Source organism: Myotis davidii, unplaced genomic scaffold, assembly GCF_000327345.1.
Source record: "Myotis davidii unplaced genomic scaffold, ASM32734v1 scaffold394, whole genome shotgun sequence".
NCBI classification, from domain to species: Eukaryota; Metazoa; Chordata; class Mammalia; order Chiroptera; family Vespertilionidae; genus Myotis; species Myotis davidii.
The window spans coordinates 2,239,851-2,254,143 of NW_006287548.1; the positions used below are offsets into that span (position 1 = coordinate 2,239,851).

The following is a 14,293-nucleotide window of genomic DNA, read 5'->3' on the forward strand; positions in this document are numbered from 1 at the left end:
GCATTCGAGAGGAAAGGGGTTCACTCTGGAAATTAGCAGATTAAATGTTGCCTGGCTAGAGAATAAAGGGAGAAGGGACCGCCCCTTCTGCAGGGTCCCCTGGAGCTGCCCCCTGCCCCTCACTGCAAGAACTGGCAGTGTCCCCTGTCCCCAGGGGAGGCAGTAGGACAGATGCCGGGAGGGCGCTGCGGCCGCCTCCCGCCTCCCGACACGGCCTGCACTTGCTTTCCCAGAGGGTCACAGCGTCTGCTCTAGAGAAAAACATTTTCATATTTCAAGTGTTTATCTCTTCAGCGTTCGAGTGCTCGGAGAGATTAATATCTGAGGATCGGCGCAGCCGCGGGCAACGGGAGAGAGCACTTACCCTGTCCCAGCCTTAATCACCCTCCCTCCTCTCCTTCACTGCAATAATGTTTAATTAATATAATGAGCCTCCTGCACGCTGGAAAAAAAATACTTATTTTTATAACCCAGCCTGGATTTTTCATTTTATTTCCTCTCCTTTGAGACTTGGCCCAATTAATTGGTGGTTCTCCCAACCCCCATTTTTTATCTTAAACATTTGTAGGGTATGTGTCTGAGTGTGTGTGTGTGTGTATGCCTCATGTTTACATGTGTGTATTTGTGGGCACTTATGTGTATGTATGTTTCTTTCTCAAGGTGTTTGTTTTGTGTATGTGTGTATGTGCATATATCATGTGTTTTTCGGCCTAGATGTAGATGTATGGATAAATATATATATGCCTGTGTGTGTGTGTTTTGTGCATGAATCTCTGTGCCTGTGTCTATAGATCTGTGTGTGTGGTTGTGGTTTATATGCACGCATGTGTGCGTAAGAGGGGAGCTTGGCAGAGGCAGTTTGAATAAAGGGACGTGGCTGATACAGCATGGAGACCTTTCCTGGCTCTTACCCAGCATTCATCTTCAGGTCCTGTCTAATAATTCAGCCTCTTCCCTTACACTCTTCTGAGCAGATGTTCTCTAAGAATGTCTGAGGCCTTCCCAGGCCAGGCTGCAAGGCCACCAATTAGCACGGGACACTTCAGTGACCCCCTTTGACCCTGGCCTTTACCCCTGCCCATTGCTTGCTCATTTCTGCCTCCCCCTGGCCCAGCCCTTGCCCCGTCCCTGAGTGCCCTGGTTGCTGGTTGGGAATTCTAGTCCTTATCCTCACTCGGCTGATGCATTGCAGCCTGCGGTTGGTAGGGCTCTTTGGAGCAAGCTCGCAAAGCGGGCAGGATTCCAACCTGTGGCTGGCTGGATGGGGACGGAAGGAAAATTAGGGCCATAAGGAACTACTCGATCTAGTGGTGTTTTTCCCCTAAGATACTGAGAAAGAAAATAATTATTTTCCTCCTCCGGAGGAAGCCCTGAAGTTTGGGAAAGTGGCACTTGTAACTTGCCTCCAGAAAACAGAATCATAATATTGTCTTCAGAGCCCTTCCTTCTGCCCGCTGATGACTTACAAAAGCATGTGCTGTATTTCCCATGTTCCTTCTCCTGGCAAAACTGGGTCTCGGGCTTTAAGTAGGAGAGGAGAGAAAGCCCTTTCTGTTCAGGGTGGTCCTTCCTTTCTTCTTCTTCTTCTTCAAAAAAAACGGGCCCCTGAGGGGAGCAGTTGGGAGAGAGGAAACAGCTGTGCTTGGTTAGGGGCAGGGTAAATGCTAATGGGATCAGAGTGGCCAGACCTTCCAAGTCAGACCTGAAAGTGGCTGTGTCCCCCATAGGTCACCACTGCACAGAGAGGCGCCCACCCCGCTCTTAAGAGAAGTGCGCCATATGTTTTATCCCCTCATTCGACGGGTAAACACAAGTAATTACATTTAAGAAAGGAGGTGTCTCCGTCGAGTCGGGAGAAAAAAGAAGGCAGGAAAGAAAATAGCCGTGTTGAAATAGCATACACAGGCCATTTGGTTAGAAGTGTCTGTGGAAACGACTTACATTCCTTAGATATTTTCTGATTTAGTTCTTTTCTCATGTTTTGTTTTGTGTGTTTTTTCTTGTTTTGTTTTTTTTTCTTTTCCTTTTAAGTAAGCAATTAGTTCTGTTCTTTTGGCCAGCGCTGGTGGTTGCTTAAGGCTGACAGGACACCCACTGGTTCCATTCCACTGTTTTTGTTTTTCAAGATAGTCTTTCAAGCCGCTTGGAATTTCTTTTTTTAGCTCTTTGCTTGTGCTCAGAAGCCCGGAGTGTGTTCACACCCGTCCCTGGGAAGCCTGTCCCTGGGGACCCTGTTCCCAATCCCCTGACCCCTGCTGGTTACAGAGGAGCCCGTCCCATGGTCGCCCGAAGCCACTCTGCCTTTTCTCTGTAGCTCCGAGAACACAGAAAGTGTCCCCTAGTGGGAGTTTTGAGGAAGATCAGATTGAGGTCTTTAAGAACAAGGACACAAGTCCTTGAGATGGCCCTTGGTCAACAGGGCAGCCACTAGCCACGTGTGGCTATTTTAATTTAATTAAAATGAAATACAGCTAAAACTCTGGTTCCTTCTCCACCCAGCCATGTTTCAAGGGCACGAGAGCCATGCTGCCTGGGACGGTGCAGGTATAGGGCATGCTCGTCATCACGTTGCCCTGGCGACCCCTGCTCCAGCGCCATCAGGCGTTGACCTGAGGGTGACCTCTGGGACCCTCGCTGCTGCTCCTATTGCTCCTTGGTTTGGTGCAAAGCAAGAAGCAAGTGATGAGGGGGATGTGCCATCATATTATCCCTTGATGGGAGTGGTCCGTGGCTGGTATCTGGCTCATTGTTTCGTTTTACCTCAGTGTGTAACCTTCATACAGTAAGCAAGTAGCATAGCATTGGATAGGGAAGGGACTATTTCATTCGATCAGAAAGAGCGTCCTAAATCAATCCTAAGCCATATCCATAATAGGAAGAGTACTAATTGTTTTTGTTGTATTATTGTTGTTGTCAGGAATGAGACAAACAAACTGGAGGCACAGGTACGATGCCAGGTCAGCGTCAGTACCCGCAGGTGTGTGTGGTCTCCCTAGGGTGTGTGTGCTCTTGTACACGCTTGTTGACCTCGTGAAGGGTGGGTACGGTGTGACTGCATTTCAGTAAGTTCAAATCGTGGACGTGATATAAAGAAAACGGGCAGAGCCTACATGGAATGGTATGCCAGAAGGAAAGGACAGCTCTGGTTGTCTTGCATTCATGTTTATTGGATTGAGAGAACAGAACCTTTCCTCTGGGTTCAAAAACAATCTCAAGTGAGAGTGAATCAGGGATACCATGTTCGGCAATGTTTGAATTTTACACCTGGTGGCTATCCCACCAAGAGCACGTGGTCGACATGGACTATTGGGTGCAGACCGGGCCATTGAGTGAACTTCCATTAGAATGGAAGACCAAAACTGTGACATGCACGAGAAGATGAAGTGTGGGCCAGGATGGAGGGCGATGGGTGCAGAGAAATCAAAGGAAATAACTGATGCGTGAACTGGCTTGTGATGGGCTTGGTTTTTGTCAGAAAACTACTGGTGACTCCATGAATTAAAAAGCAACTCTCTGAGCTCGAAAGACTTTCCCCAGAGATGGGACCAAGGGCAGCAGACACGGGATTGGCTTTAGCTTGACTTGCCCTGAGAAAGAGGTTGCTGTGGCTTGGCTGGGGCTCGGCAGCCACTACAGATACTGAGACAGGAACTTCTCAGGCTTAAATCACGACAGATAATTAAAGACCAGGAGCAGCTTGGCTAAAAGAAAGCCAATATTCAAGCAATAACTTCAACTGGAAAAAGGAGCATAGAGGTCCTTCATTAAGGAGGTGGAAACACTTCTTCGGCTTTGCGGAAAAGACAGCAGTAGAGAGGAGAAGCAATTACTCCTTTTTTTTTTTTTTTTTTTTTTTTTTTTTAAGGCATTTTTTGCTTGAGTCCCCAGCAGTGTGTGAATAAATAACACATGGGTGGGGTGATAGCAAGACCGCCTCCATTGCAAAACCTTCCTGAACGCTGACATACCAAAACAGCTTCAGGGAGGCTCCTGCAAAGACCGGGCCTGACATCCCAAACTGTCCACAAAACGGTCCGCTGTAAACCTTGAGAACATCCCGCTGAGTTCATCCAACGTCAGTGTTTCCTGTCGCTGGTTGTTAATCTGAGGACCTCAGCGAGACAGATTGACCTTGGGAGGCCAGCCGCGGGGCTGACTCATGTTTTAAGCATGACCTGTACAAAGCGCCTGCGTCTCCTGCAGCACTAAATATTCCTTCAGATGGCGGCCCTAGCAGGAGGGCGCAAAGCTAGCCAGGAGAGGCGCGCACTGGACAGATGGCGTGCTTGGCTTTGTGATCGCCGGGAGGACCTGCCTGGTGGTTTATTTCAGGGTTTGGTGAGGTGGGGACGCCGTGGTTCCGTGGCTGCTGGGCCAGATGCTGTCACGTGCTCACAGAGCACTCGCGCAGCTGAAGCCAGATGTGGCCGTAAATCGCCAGGTGAGGTATCAGGGGGCCCTTGTGGAGGCGGCCGCAGGTTAAGACGCCTGAGGACCCTGTCCTCTGCGCTTCCTCCCTGCCCTTTCGAACTCCCGTTGTTCATTCCCACGCGGGGGTTGTCCCTGCGTCGAGGGCCACAGCAGATGCTTGGAGTCAGGGACCCTCCGCAAACGCCTCCCAAGCGTGTCAGGTCTGGGAGAAGAGGGATTGTATCTCAGGGACATTATTTCTTCATTCTCTTTCAACAACTGAACCTATTTCCTTCCCGTTGTCTTTCTGTGGGAAGCTATCCATTGCCGGCATCACCGCCACCAGGTCGGAGAACAAGAAGACAGCCGCCAGTCACGGGTGGTTCTCAGCTAGTCAATTGTCAGCAATTTAAAGGGCTCGTCCTTAAAGTCCAAGGAAATCACTAAGGTAGCCCCCCGCCCCCATGCCATGCCATGCCAACTCTTTACTCTATCTGGTCATCAGCAGCCAGTGTGTGCCTAGCAGTCCCTCTGTGTTTGGGAACAAACTTCACTTCCACGCGTGTGCCTCACTGTAGCACTGAAGTGGGTGCCCTGACTTAAAGGAACAGAGACACTTCGCTTAGAGAAGAGCCCGTGGAGACCCACCCTGTACCTAAAGGCCTGCAAAGTCGATGTTTAAAGGAGCAGGGGTTGTGTTTCCTGAGGAAGCAAAGACCAAGGGTTTCCCATTCTTCACGAGTGACAGTGTTTCTCAGCCAGAAGACAGATCTTGGGCTGTGCTCCCTCAGGGATGGAAGGAGGACATGTGTCTAAAGTGACAGCAGGAAAATGTAAAACTGAATTTAAGAAGTTCCTGACAGTTAGGGTTGCGACCCAGGAAACACATTGTCCACATGGCCTGTGGGAGCTCCTTCCCTGGGAAGTTTAAAGCTCAGGGTGGGCAGCTGTTCTGGATGTTTCCGCCTCGTTCCTCCGGACAGCAGGGCTGGCCTGCTGTAAGCCGTCTCATGAGCCCCCCTCGAGTTCCAGGACCATGTGTTACTTTATGTCATCTAGCACAGGTTCACACACAGATACGTGGTAAATCATGCATGATGCACAATTTGGGGCCGCCCAGTTTTGGGGATTAGGATGATGGATCTGGGAACCATCTTATTCCTAAAAACATTTTTACTGTCCTCAGGCCAAACCATCCTTCCCTTTGAGTCTTGGATTGGCCTTCCCAAGTTATTGGTGCTCTTCCAACCATTTTTCTTTCTAAAAAAAAAAACCCAAAAAGGCAAGCATAGGAGGCAGCGTGGATAGCCATAGTAGTCGTGATAAAAGGCCATAATTTATATCGAGCTCTTACCGTGTCCCTGTTCCTGTGCAAAGCGTTGTGCACAGCTTGTTCCAGTTCCTCCTCACAACCCGAGGCAGTAATGACGTTGTTACACCCATTTTACAGATGGGAAGGCTGAGGCTTTAGCAGATGAGTGAGGATTAGGCTAGGGTTCCAGCCCAGGTGCGAGGCCATGCTCAGGTGATTTTACTCAGACTGATCAGGGCCCATCGCTGACTTCCATCACTCTGTAGCTGGGGTCTGAGGCACACCACTTCAGCTCTCTAAGCCTCACTTTCTTTTGTTGGTAAAAATGAAGGAAATGATCCTTATTTCACAGGGAAGATTCCATAAGATAGGGAGATGTAGCCTCCAGTGTAATATCTGGCATATAGTAGGTGCTCAGTTAACATCAGCTCCCTTCCCCCTGCTTCTCCTCTCCCCCTCCCCGGATTTTCCTGGTCTCGGCCATTCCTGCATGATGTCCTGGTTCTAATCAGGTCTCTCAGTGACAGGCAGGCATGGACATTCTGCAGCCCAGCGTCCCTCTGACGGATGTCTACTGCTAATTCCCTAAATTTACATATCATCTTTCTCCCCTCGAGCTCACAGCACTTAACAGACAAGTGGGGCACAAACGATTTAACTCAGTGGAATTCAGAGGCCTGCTTGTCTTGAGATTCTGCAAACTAGTGGATTAGCTCAGATGTCAGCACTGAATTATGATCCCTCAGCTGCTCGTGCTTAGCACGCCACCAGCATTAACTCCTTGGTCTTCCAGTGGCCCTTTAAGTCATACATAGCGATTATCATCTTATTGGGAGGGGGTGGGGAGGGGTGCGGGTAGGAAGGGGCTGAGCTCAGGCCGGGGGAGAAGCAGTCTGTGAAACCTTTGGCCTCATTGTGCCGAAGTTTTAGCAACAGGATGGGTAAGTGCAACAGACCCAGATAACACCCAGCCAGCCCGGCTCTTTACACCTCCTCGCACATTTACTTCCTAAATCCTACCCATTATGCCAGGATTCCCCGGCCGCTTAATGTAAATTCACACAAGTGACAGTATCTCTGCCAAGCAATTTTCAGGCGGCAAGGGGGTCTTATTTGTGAAACTGTGAAGGAGGAAGGCTGAATAATAAGTCTCAGAAATCCGGCTGCCTTTGTATCAGGTAGAGACAGTCAGGGCTTGGAAAGGACTGCGGGGGGGCGGGGGAAGCATTCGCCAGAGGCTAGCTGATTCTCCCTCTGTTCTTAGTTCCAATACCTAGCCTCCTATCATTCCTCACCCATGTGTGTGTCATTCAGTCATTCATGGGAACGATATTTATTTTTAATAGTGGCGTAGACATGTCACTATCTAGGGGCCGGTGAGAAGAAGCCCTATTAAGCCTTATGTGTGTGATACCAGGACCTGTTCATCTAACTGGGGAGATAATAAAATCACACAAGAAACAGTTAAATTTTAGTATAAGGCAGCCGGTGTTTATGTGCTGAAATGCATGAAAAAAAAAAGGCCTCCAGTCTTTTTAAACACAAGGTACAACGAGTAGTACGGTCTGTAAACGCTCCAGTTGTTCAGAGGAGGGAGGTATTAATGTTGAAACGTGCCAGGAGGGTTAGGAGAAAGACTAGCCTAACAGGTGGGCTCTGCGGATTGGTCAGGGAGGGAGGCGTTACAGGTAAGAGGAGGAAGAGGAGCAGTGGGAAGCGCCTTGCATAGGGTGTGATTGATTGCCGGGCTTGGGGCAGGGTCCCTGGGCTCCGCTGAAGTGGAGGTCGTGCTGTGTGAAGGTGGGAACACTTTCCGGCTCTTCTCCTTAGTGGCCTCTCTGCCTTGGACAAGTCACCTGAACCTTTCTGAGCCTCCGTTTTTCATCCTGTGCAAAGTAAGATGAAGCAAACCAAGCTCACGCGCATATGGCAAGGATTAAATGGAATAACGCATACAAACATGCTTTGTAACCTGTACAGCATTATGCAGATGCGACATAATTATTATCATTAACAGCGGCGGTAATGAGATCTGATGGGAGAAGCATAGGTTAGAAGCGCACTGCGTGTCTGGCTGTGGCACGGGTGTCTCCTCCCTCCACAGATCACCGTCATTAACGATCTCGGCTGCAGGCAGCTGCCTGGGTCTCTGTGCTGCCTTTGGCCTTGGAGAGGTCTCATGGGGTGTCAGACAGACATGGCTTTCCCTGGTTAAGGAGACACAAAGTGGAATCCCAACTATGCATCCTCAGCCGCTCTCGTTTGATTCAGGGCGGGGGAGCTTCTAGAGCCATAATCCGGAGGCTCTACCCAGAGGGGCTTAGAGAAGAGACTCGAGATGACTGGAGGAGGGGAGGCAGGGGCTGTTTCTGATGGTGGGACTGCCGCAGGCTCAGCTCTCACGAGAAACATGATGTCAGCAGGAGTAAACCAGTGGTTTCTGAGCTCTTAAGTCCTGGCCTGTCCTTCCCCAACAAGCCCAGGTGCTCACACCCTGCTGAGTGAGAAAACCCATGCAAGTCTCCCGTTAGCACGGCCCCAAGGTGGCTGACGTGCGGGGTGCGTGTGGCAAGGGTCCCTGCCCTCCTGCGGAAGTGATCAGCCCGAGCGGCTTCAGGGCCAGCAGGAGCCAGTGAGGGTTCTCCTCAGGGGCCACCTCGCTCTCTGTACGCGTGGCCAGAACCCCCTTTCCCCGCACGAGCTGGATTTGCAGGTGCAGGTCCCACACCTGTGTCTGCAGGGCCTAAGGTCTGCAAAGTGGGGAGAGGAACTCGGTCTTTCACATCGTGTCTGATGTATCTGAAAACTCACCAGCTAAAAGGCCCATCCTCTGAACGTTTGGATGGGAGAAACCTTAACTTTCCAACATGTGTACGTCCCCTACTAAACTCATAGCCTTCGTCCATGATGACGACAGCGCCTGTGTTCCCTGGAGCTGTGTTGGCCTCGTGTGTGCGAAAGGCCAAGCTCAGGCCTCCCCAGGCCGGGCAGGGAAGGGGGTGGAGCCCGAGCATCACCCCCACTCAGCCATCATCCCCTGTTCTCTCGAAGCCGACACTAGGCGTCTGATTGACGGTCTCCCAGGCGAGCAACGCTGGCGGAGACAGAAGGCTTTAAATGTTTTCCATTTGGACAGTGCCCGGCCAAGATGACAAAGGCTCGGAGCATACACCCCCTGACCAGCGCCAGGCTCTAGTCCAGAGCCACCTCACCCCCTTGCAACGCGCGCAGTAGACTGCCTTGGCCCCTTGGGGAAGCCAGTGATGAAGGAGATGTGGGTCTGATCCCTTAGGGTCTAGAGCAGCCGTGGGCAAACTACGGCCCGCGGGCCGGATCCGGCCCGTTTGAAATGAATAAAACCAAAAAAAAAAAAAGAGACCGTACGCTTTTATGTAATGATGTTTACTTTGAATTTATATGAGTTCACACAAACACTCCATCCATGCTTTTGTTCCGGCCCTCCGGTCCAGTTTAAGAACCCATTGTGGCCCTCGAGTCAAAAAGCTTGCCCACCCCTGGGCTAGAGAGAGAAGACAAGTAGACACAACCAGCCGAGACATGGGGCCAGCCCTGCCAGGTGCCCTCCGTAAAAGTGGCTCAAAGACAGTGATGCCGAGGAATAGGCAGGAGGGACTGGCTAGACAGAAAGACTCAAGGGCCTCACGAGGACCCCATATCTGAATCAAGGCTCCGAAGGAGCCAGAGGAAGGGAGGTGGGGCCTGCCAAGCCAGGACTGAAAAAACAAGACACTCCAACGCCGGCCCCAGCTGTTCGCGGGAGGGGCAGCAGCTGCAAGCGGGTGCCTTTCCCAGGCGTTTACCAGGAACCCCTGTTTGGTTTGTTCCCCCCCAGATGACAGGAACTTCTTGCGGCTGCAGAGCGACGGGCGGAGAGAGGGCCAGTACGCGCGGCTCATCAGCCCGCCCGTGCACCTGCCCCAAAGCCCCGTGTGCATGGAGTTCCAGTACCAGGCCACGGGCGGCCGCGGGGTGGCGCTGCAGGTGGTGCGCGAAGCCAGCCAGGAGAGCAAGCTCCTCTGGGTCATCCGCGAGGACCAGGGCAGCGAGTGGAAGCACGGCCGCATCATCTTGCCCAGCTACGACATGGAGTATCAGGTGGGGTGGTGGCGGGAGCCGGTGCGGGCCTCCGCGGGTGTCCTTGTGATCTGTATTTCAATATTTCAAAGGGCTGTCTGCGCCCATTCATCATTAGGGAACGTGGTTAAGCTGCTGTTTTCATTGTGTTTCTCACGTTGCCATGGCAACTAAATGACACTCTTATTTGTTATTCAGAGTGTGCCTATCTCTACACCCAGACGTGGTTCTTTGTTCCTCCTGTTGCCTTTTATATTGCTGAAATCTTCTCCGGCAAATGTTTCTTCTCTCCATTTTAGTTTAGATTGCTATCCGGTAGGCTGACAAAGGGACACGCAAGCCAGGGAAATAAACACAAACAAACCCTCCACGCCCAGGGAAGAGGCCTGTGGAGCCGCTCAGACTCCAGGGGGGGGGGGGGGCGAGGGGAGCAATCCCAGGCCTGGCCCAGCCCCAGTGCGAGCACAGGAAGGGGACGGGTTACTCTGTGTGTGCTTCGTGGCCAGCAGACCAGAGAGACCCGGCTCTAAACTAAACGAGTGGTTTCTCTCCCCGAGGCTCCAGGAGTTGAGTTCCATTATCTCAGCCCCACAGAGCGAGAGACTGAGGCACAGATGGGTATGCACAGCTGTGGCTGAAGCTTGGGTAGAGGTGACACACTGTGGAAGAGGTGACTAAGAACCAGCCAAAGCATTAACCTGCTCCTCCCCAGACGAGAAGCAGCAACAGATGGCTGGTGAGGCAGCCAACTGCTCGCTTCGCTTGCCAGAGGACATGTGCTAGTGTGCGGAGAGAACCTGGGGAGGGGGAAGGGGGAGAGGTGGGGAAAGCCAGGGAGCAGAGGGGCACCTGTGTGCAGCCTGCAGTCACTCCGGGTTGTCAGGGGTCCCAAGTTCCTCCCCACTCCCAACCACATTCCCGCTGATAAACATCAATGCAATGTATTGTCAGTAGCTGTTTGCATTTTTGTCTCACCTGTGAGATTCCCAAAGGGGCTTGTCTATTAGTTTTTGTAGCTATCCTTGTGCCTGGCACACAGTAGGTGCACAGTAAACTATTTCCCTGCTAGTTGTCATAATGGAGCCGTGAGACAGTGTTATCCCCAAGGCAATCCAAACCTGTACACTGTATATTTCTCACCTTACCCCCACCTGCTCAGGTCTCCTGCGTTTCCAAATACCTCTGGGGTAGGCCTGTGAAAGATTTATGAGGAAGGAACCTCAAAAATGCTAGGGCACATTTCACCCTTCTTTAAACATACTCTGAACGTGTTTCTTTTCATCAATACATTCCAGTTACTAGACGACAGTGTCCATCACCTTGTAATGCATATTTTAATCCCTCAAAGATGCATTTGACTTGAACCAATAACAGAAAGCTGGGAATCCTGGCACTGGGTGGCCCGGGGAGCTCAGCTAACCGTGCCTCTGTTCTTCCGGCTTCCAGATTGTGTTCGAGGGCGTCATCGGAAAAGGACGTTCCGGAGAAATCGCCATCGATGACATCCGGATAAGCACCGACGTCCCGCTGGAGAACTGCATGGGTACGTGGCGATCCGTCTCTTTGCGGTTCTTCCAAAGGAGACGCCAAGAGCTGGGATAGACGAGAGGAGGCAGCACGCCATCTCAGACACAGTTGCTCCCCGGTGGGTGAGGCAGCGGCAGCCTGTGCCAGAGGGGAGGTGTGAGTGTAGCTGTGTCTTAGGTAGGGGTGTCTGATGAGGGGACGCCTTCGAGCCCCATTCCCATTGAGAAATAGACATGCGCTGAGTATATGGAGATTGGGGGGTGCCAGGACCCCGTCATCAGACTCCCGCTTTCAGCAAAGAAAATGCTGGAGGACGAGAACAACTGCCAGTCAGAATTACATGCTGGAGAGGTTTGATGGACTTAATGGGAGCCTTCAGTGGTGAGCAAAAATAGTCCCTGTGCCATATCAGAGTGATAGCATAATTACCCGGCAGTTCTTTTGCATGAATGAATTGCAGGGCAAACTATGGCATGTGAAGTAACATTGTAGATTTTGCTTTGAAGCGAATGCCTCTAATGGCCAAGCTCCCAGAATTATCGTAAGATGAAGCGTGGCACACCAGGTGGCCAGTATGGGAAGGGACCATGGCAGTCCCCTTAAGCAGAAGTACAGCGCAGCCAGCCCACCTCCCATATGCACCCCAGGGCATCCTGGTCATCTTCCTTCAGCCGCAGACATTCCTAAAAGCCAGAGGGAATCCCGAGAAGGAAGGGAACCCGCCTTCAGCCGGCAGGGTGACTGTAGTAACTCGCCAAGTGCTTTTCTTGGCACATGGGTCCCGGGCGTGTGCACGTGATGATGTCAGGAGCACCTGGGACCCCCAGTCCCTTCAGGCAGCTCTCAGGCCCGGGCATCTCAGAGTCAGCCAGACTCTGAGAAAGTAATCAGCGGTAAGTGGCTGATTACAATGCTTCTGGGACCCGTTACTCCATAAAGGGCTTTTTGTTCCAAAGCAACTTTGCGAAGCTCTCCCCACCCACCCGGGCCCCATGATGATGGTGTGTGAGACAGTCTGGGGCATGCGGAGGACGTGGGACGCTCTCCAAGGGGCATTATAAACAAACTCAGTCCGCGGAAGTCACCTACGCCATGCCCTGTGTTCGCCCGATTCTTTCTTCCCCTTATCTAACTCAAAATGTTTTCTGTTTGTTTTTCCAGAACCCATCTCAGCATTTGCAGGTGAGAATTTTAAAGGTAAAAAAAAAAATTTTTTTTTGCATGCCTTTTCCTTCCCCTCATGTGATGTGAATTGGATGGAGAGAATAAACCTCCAAGTGTAACAAGTCTCCTAAGAGAACATAGACACCACCCCTTCCCGCCGCTAGATGGCACCAGCAACGCCTGGAGAAGCTGGGAAAGGGGGATTGAGATCCTCCCTGTCTCCTGTTTAATTAAAGTTTAGAAACCTCTAATAGAGACAAATAGGTTACAGATAAGCCTTTCAGCCTCGCATTGTCCGACGGGGAGCAATGAGGCAGAAAATGCGTGAGTGGTGAGAAAGGAGAAGCTGTGAGCAGACTGAACAGCAACAACAACAAAAAATGGGGAGTGAATTAACAGTGAAATGATGTGGCAATGATTTATTTTAGCCTGAAGACAGGTTCTTCCCAGTCCCAACTCCAGGGTACCCAAGGCAGCGGTCTCAATTAACCTCCGGTGAGCGACAGGGGCAGGCAGTGTGGTGTGGGACGACAGTTCAAGGAGGGACTATCCATCCTAAAGAGGAGAAGCTGCAGGATTCAGGAGCTGGTGTCTAATGAGGGGAATCGGAAGGCACATTTGATGGCTGGGATTTGAGCACTTAGAGGACTGGAACACAGAAATGGACATTTTCTTCCTAATATAGTACATAAGAGCGGGTCAAAGAGAGAAGAATTTGGGATGTTTGCCTCATGGGGGGGGTGGGGGAGGGGCTCCATGCTGGGGCGATTGACCATGCATGAGACAGCCGCATTCTCGTTCTTTACGCCTGGGCTTTTATAATGCGGCGGATCTCACATGTGGGACTCTTGGCAATCCAGTTGGCTGGCGCTGCTGAAGGGCCCACCCAGGTCCCAGTGCTAAGCATTTAGAAGCCACTGGAAGCGCTCCAGCTCATGGGCCTGGTGTAGAAGCACCCTCAGAGGCCCTCACCCGCATCAAGGGACGGGTTTCTCAGAACCTGCTCTGTGCAGACAGCTGTGAGGGTGCTGGGTCCTGTTTGTACTGGCTGGGCCTCACCCCGTAGGTGACAGCACTTCAGAGATAAGGGAAGTCAGTTTTCTATCTGAGTCTAGACTCATTATCTTCACTCCCATTAATCTGTCCAGCTCGTGGCTGCAAAGAGATGGATTCCCGGTTTGTCACCTAGATGTGCTCTCTGGCTCGAAATCAGCTCGCCTAATTTGCCACTCACCCCCCACAACCTAAGACAGGAAGGGGTGGGGGGGAGCCAAACAGGAAATGACAGGCCCATACATACTGTCTTCTCTTTCTTTCTCACCTCTATTGCCCCCTTGAGCCCCATCCCCACCCCCCATTGCACATTTTGAAATTAAGAGCATTCCCGTGCCTGCGTTGGTGCTTTTTGGATGTGAGATGTATTTTCATGCGAATCTAAGTGTGAGGAGGAATTCACTCCCGATGGGCGTGGGTACCGTTGAATTCAAGGTCTAACCTTCAGGACCCAAGGTAAATCGGTGCTGGCGCGTGGAACCTGCTTCTATTGTTTCCCTGGACTCTCGTGGGTGGTTGAGACTGGAAGCTCCCAGGAAGGCTGGGCAAAGGCATCCAGCCACTGCCGGGGACAGTGCTCTGTGCGCATGCGCAGGCCCGGGTCTGTGACGGACAGGCCCATGGCCAAGGCAGGGTGCTTGGCTTCCATAGAAGAATAAACAAACGAGGCACATGTGGGCTCCTTGAGGCTGTGTGTACCAGGGAGCTTCACCATCCAGTCGTGTTCCCTTG

At 51.6% G+C, this 14,293-nt stretch overlaps 1 protein-coding gene across 4 annotated transcripts in view; it reads left to right on the plus strand.

Moving 5' to 3' along the window:
- The window catches only part of NRP2 (neuropilin 2), a 124,214-nt gene that overhangs the window by 79,385 nt on the left and 30,536 nt on the right, over positions 1-14,293 (plus strand). For 2 of the 4 annotated variants that reach the window (XM_006759410.2, XM_006759412.1), the window contains exons 13-15: positions 9,576-9,838; positions 11,264-11,360; positions 12,506-12,541. In XM_006759410.2, the coding sequence (XP_006759473.1) occupies positions 9,576-9,838; positions 11,264-11,360; positions 12,506-12,541 (396 nt within the window). The remainder of the gene's footprint in view (positions 1-9,575; positions 9,839-11,263; positions 11,361-12,505; positions 12,542-14,293) is intronic. The other 2 variants (XM_006759411.2, XM_006759413.1) reach the window with 1 other exon arrangement.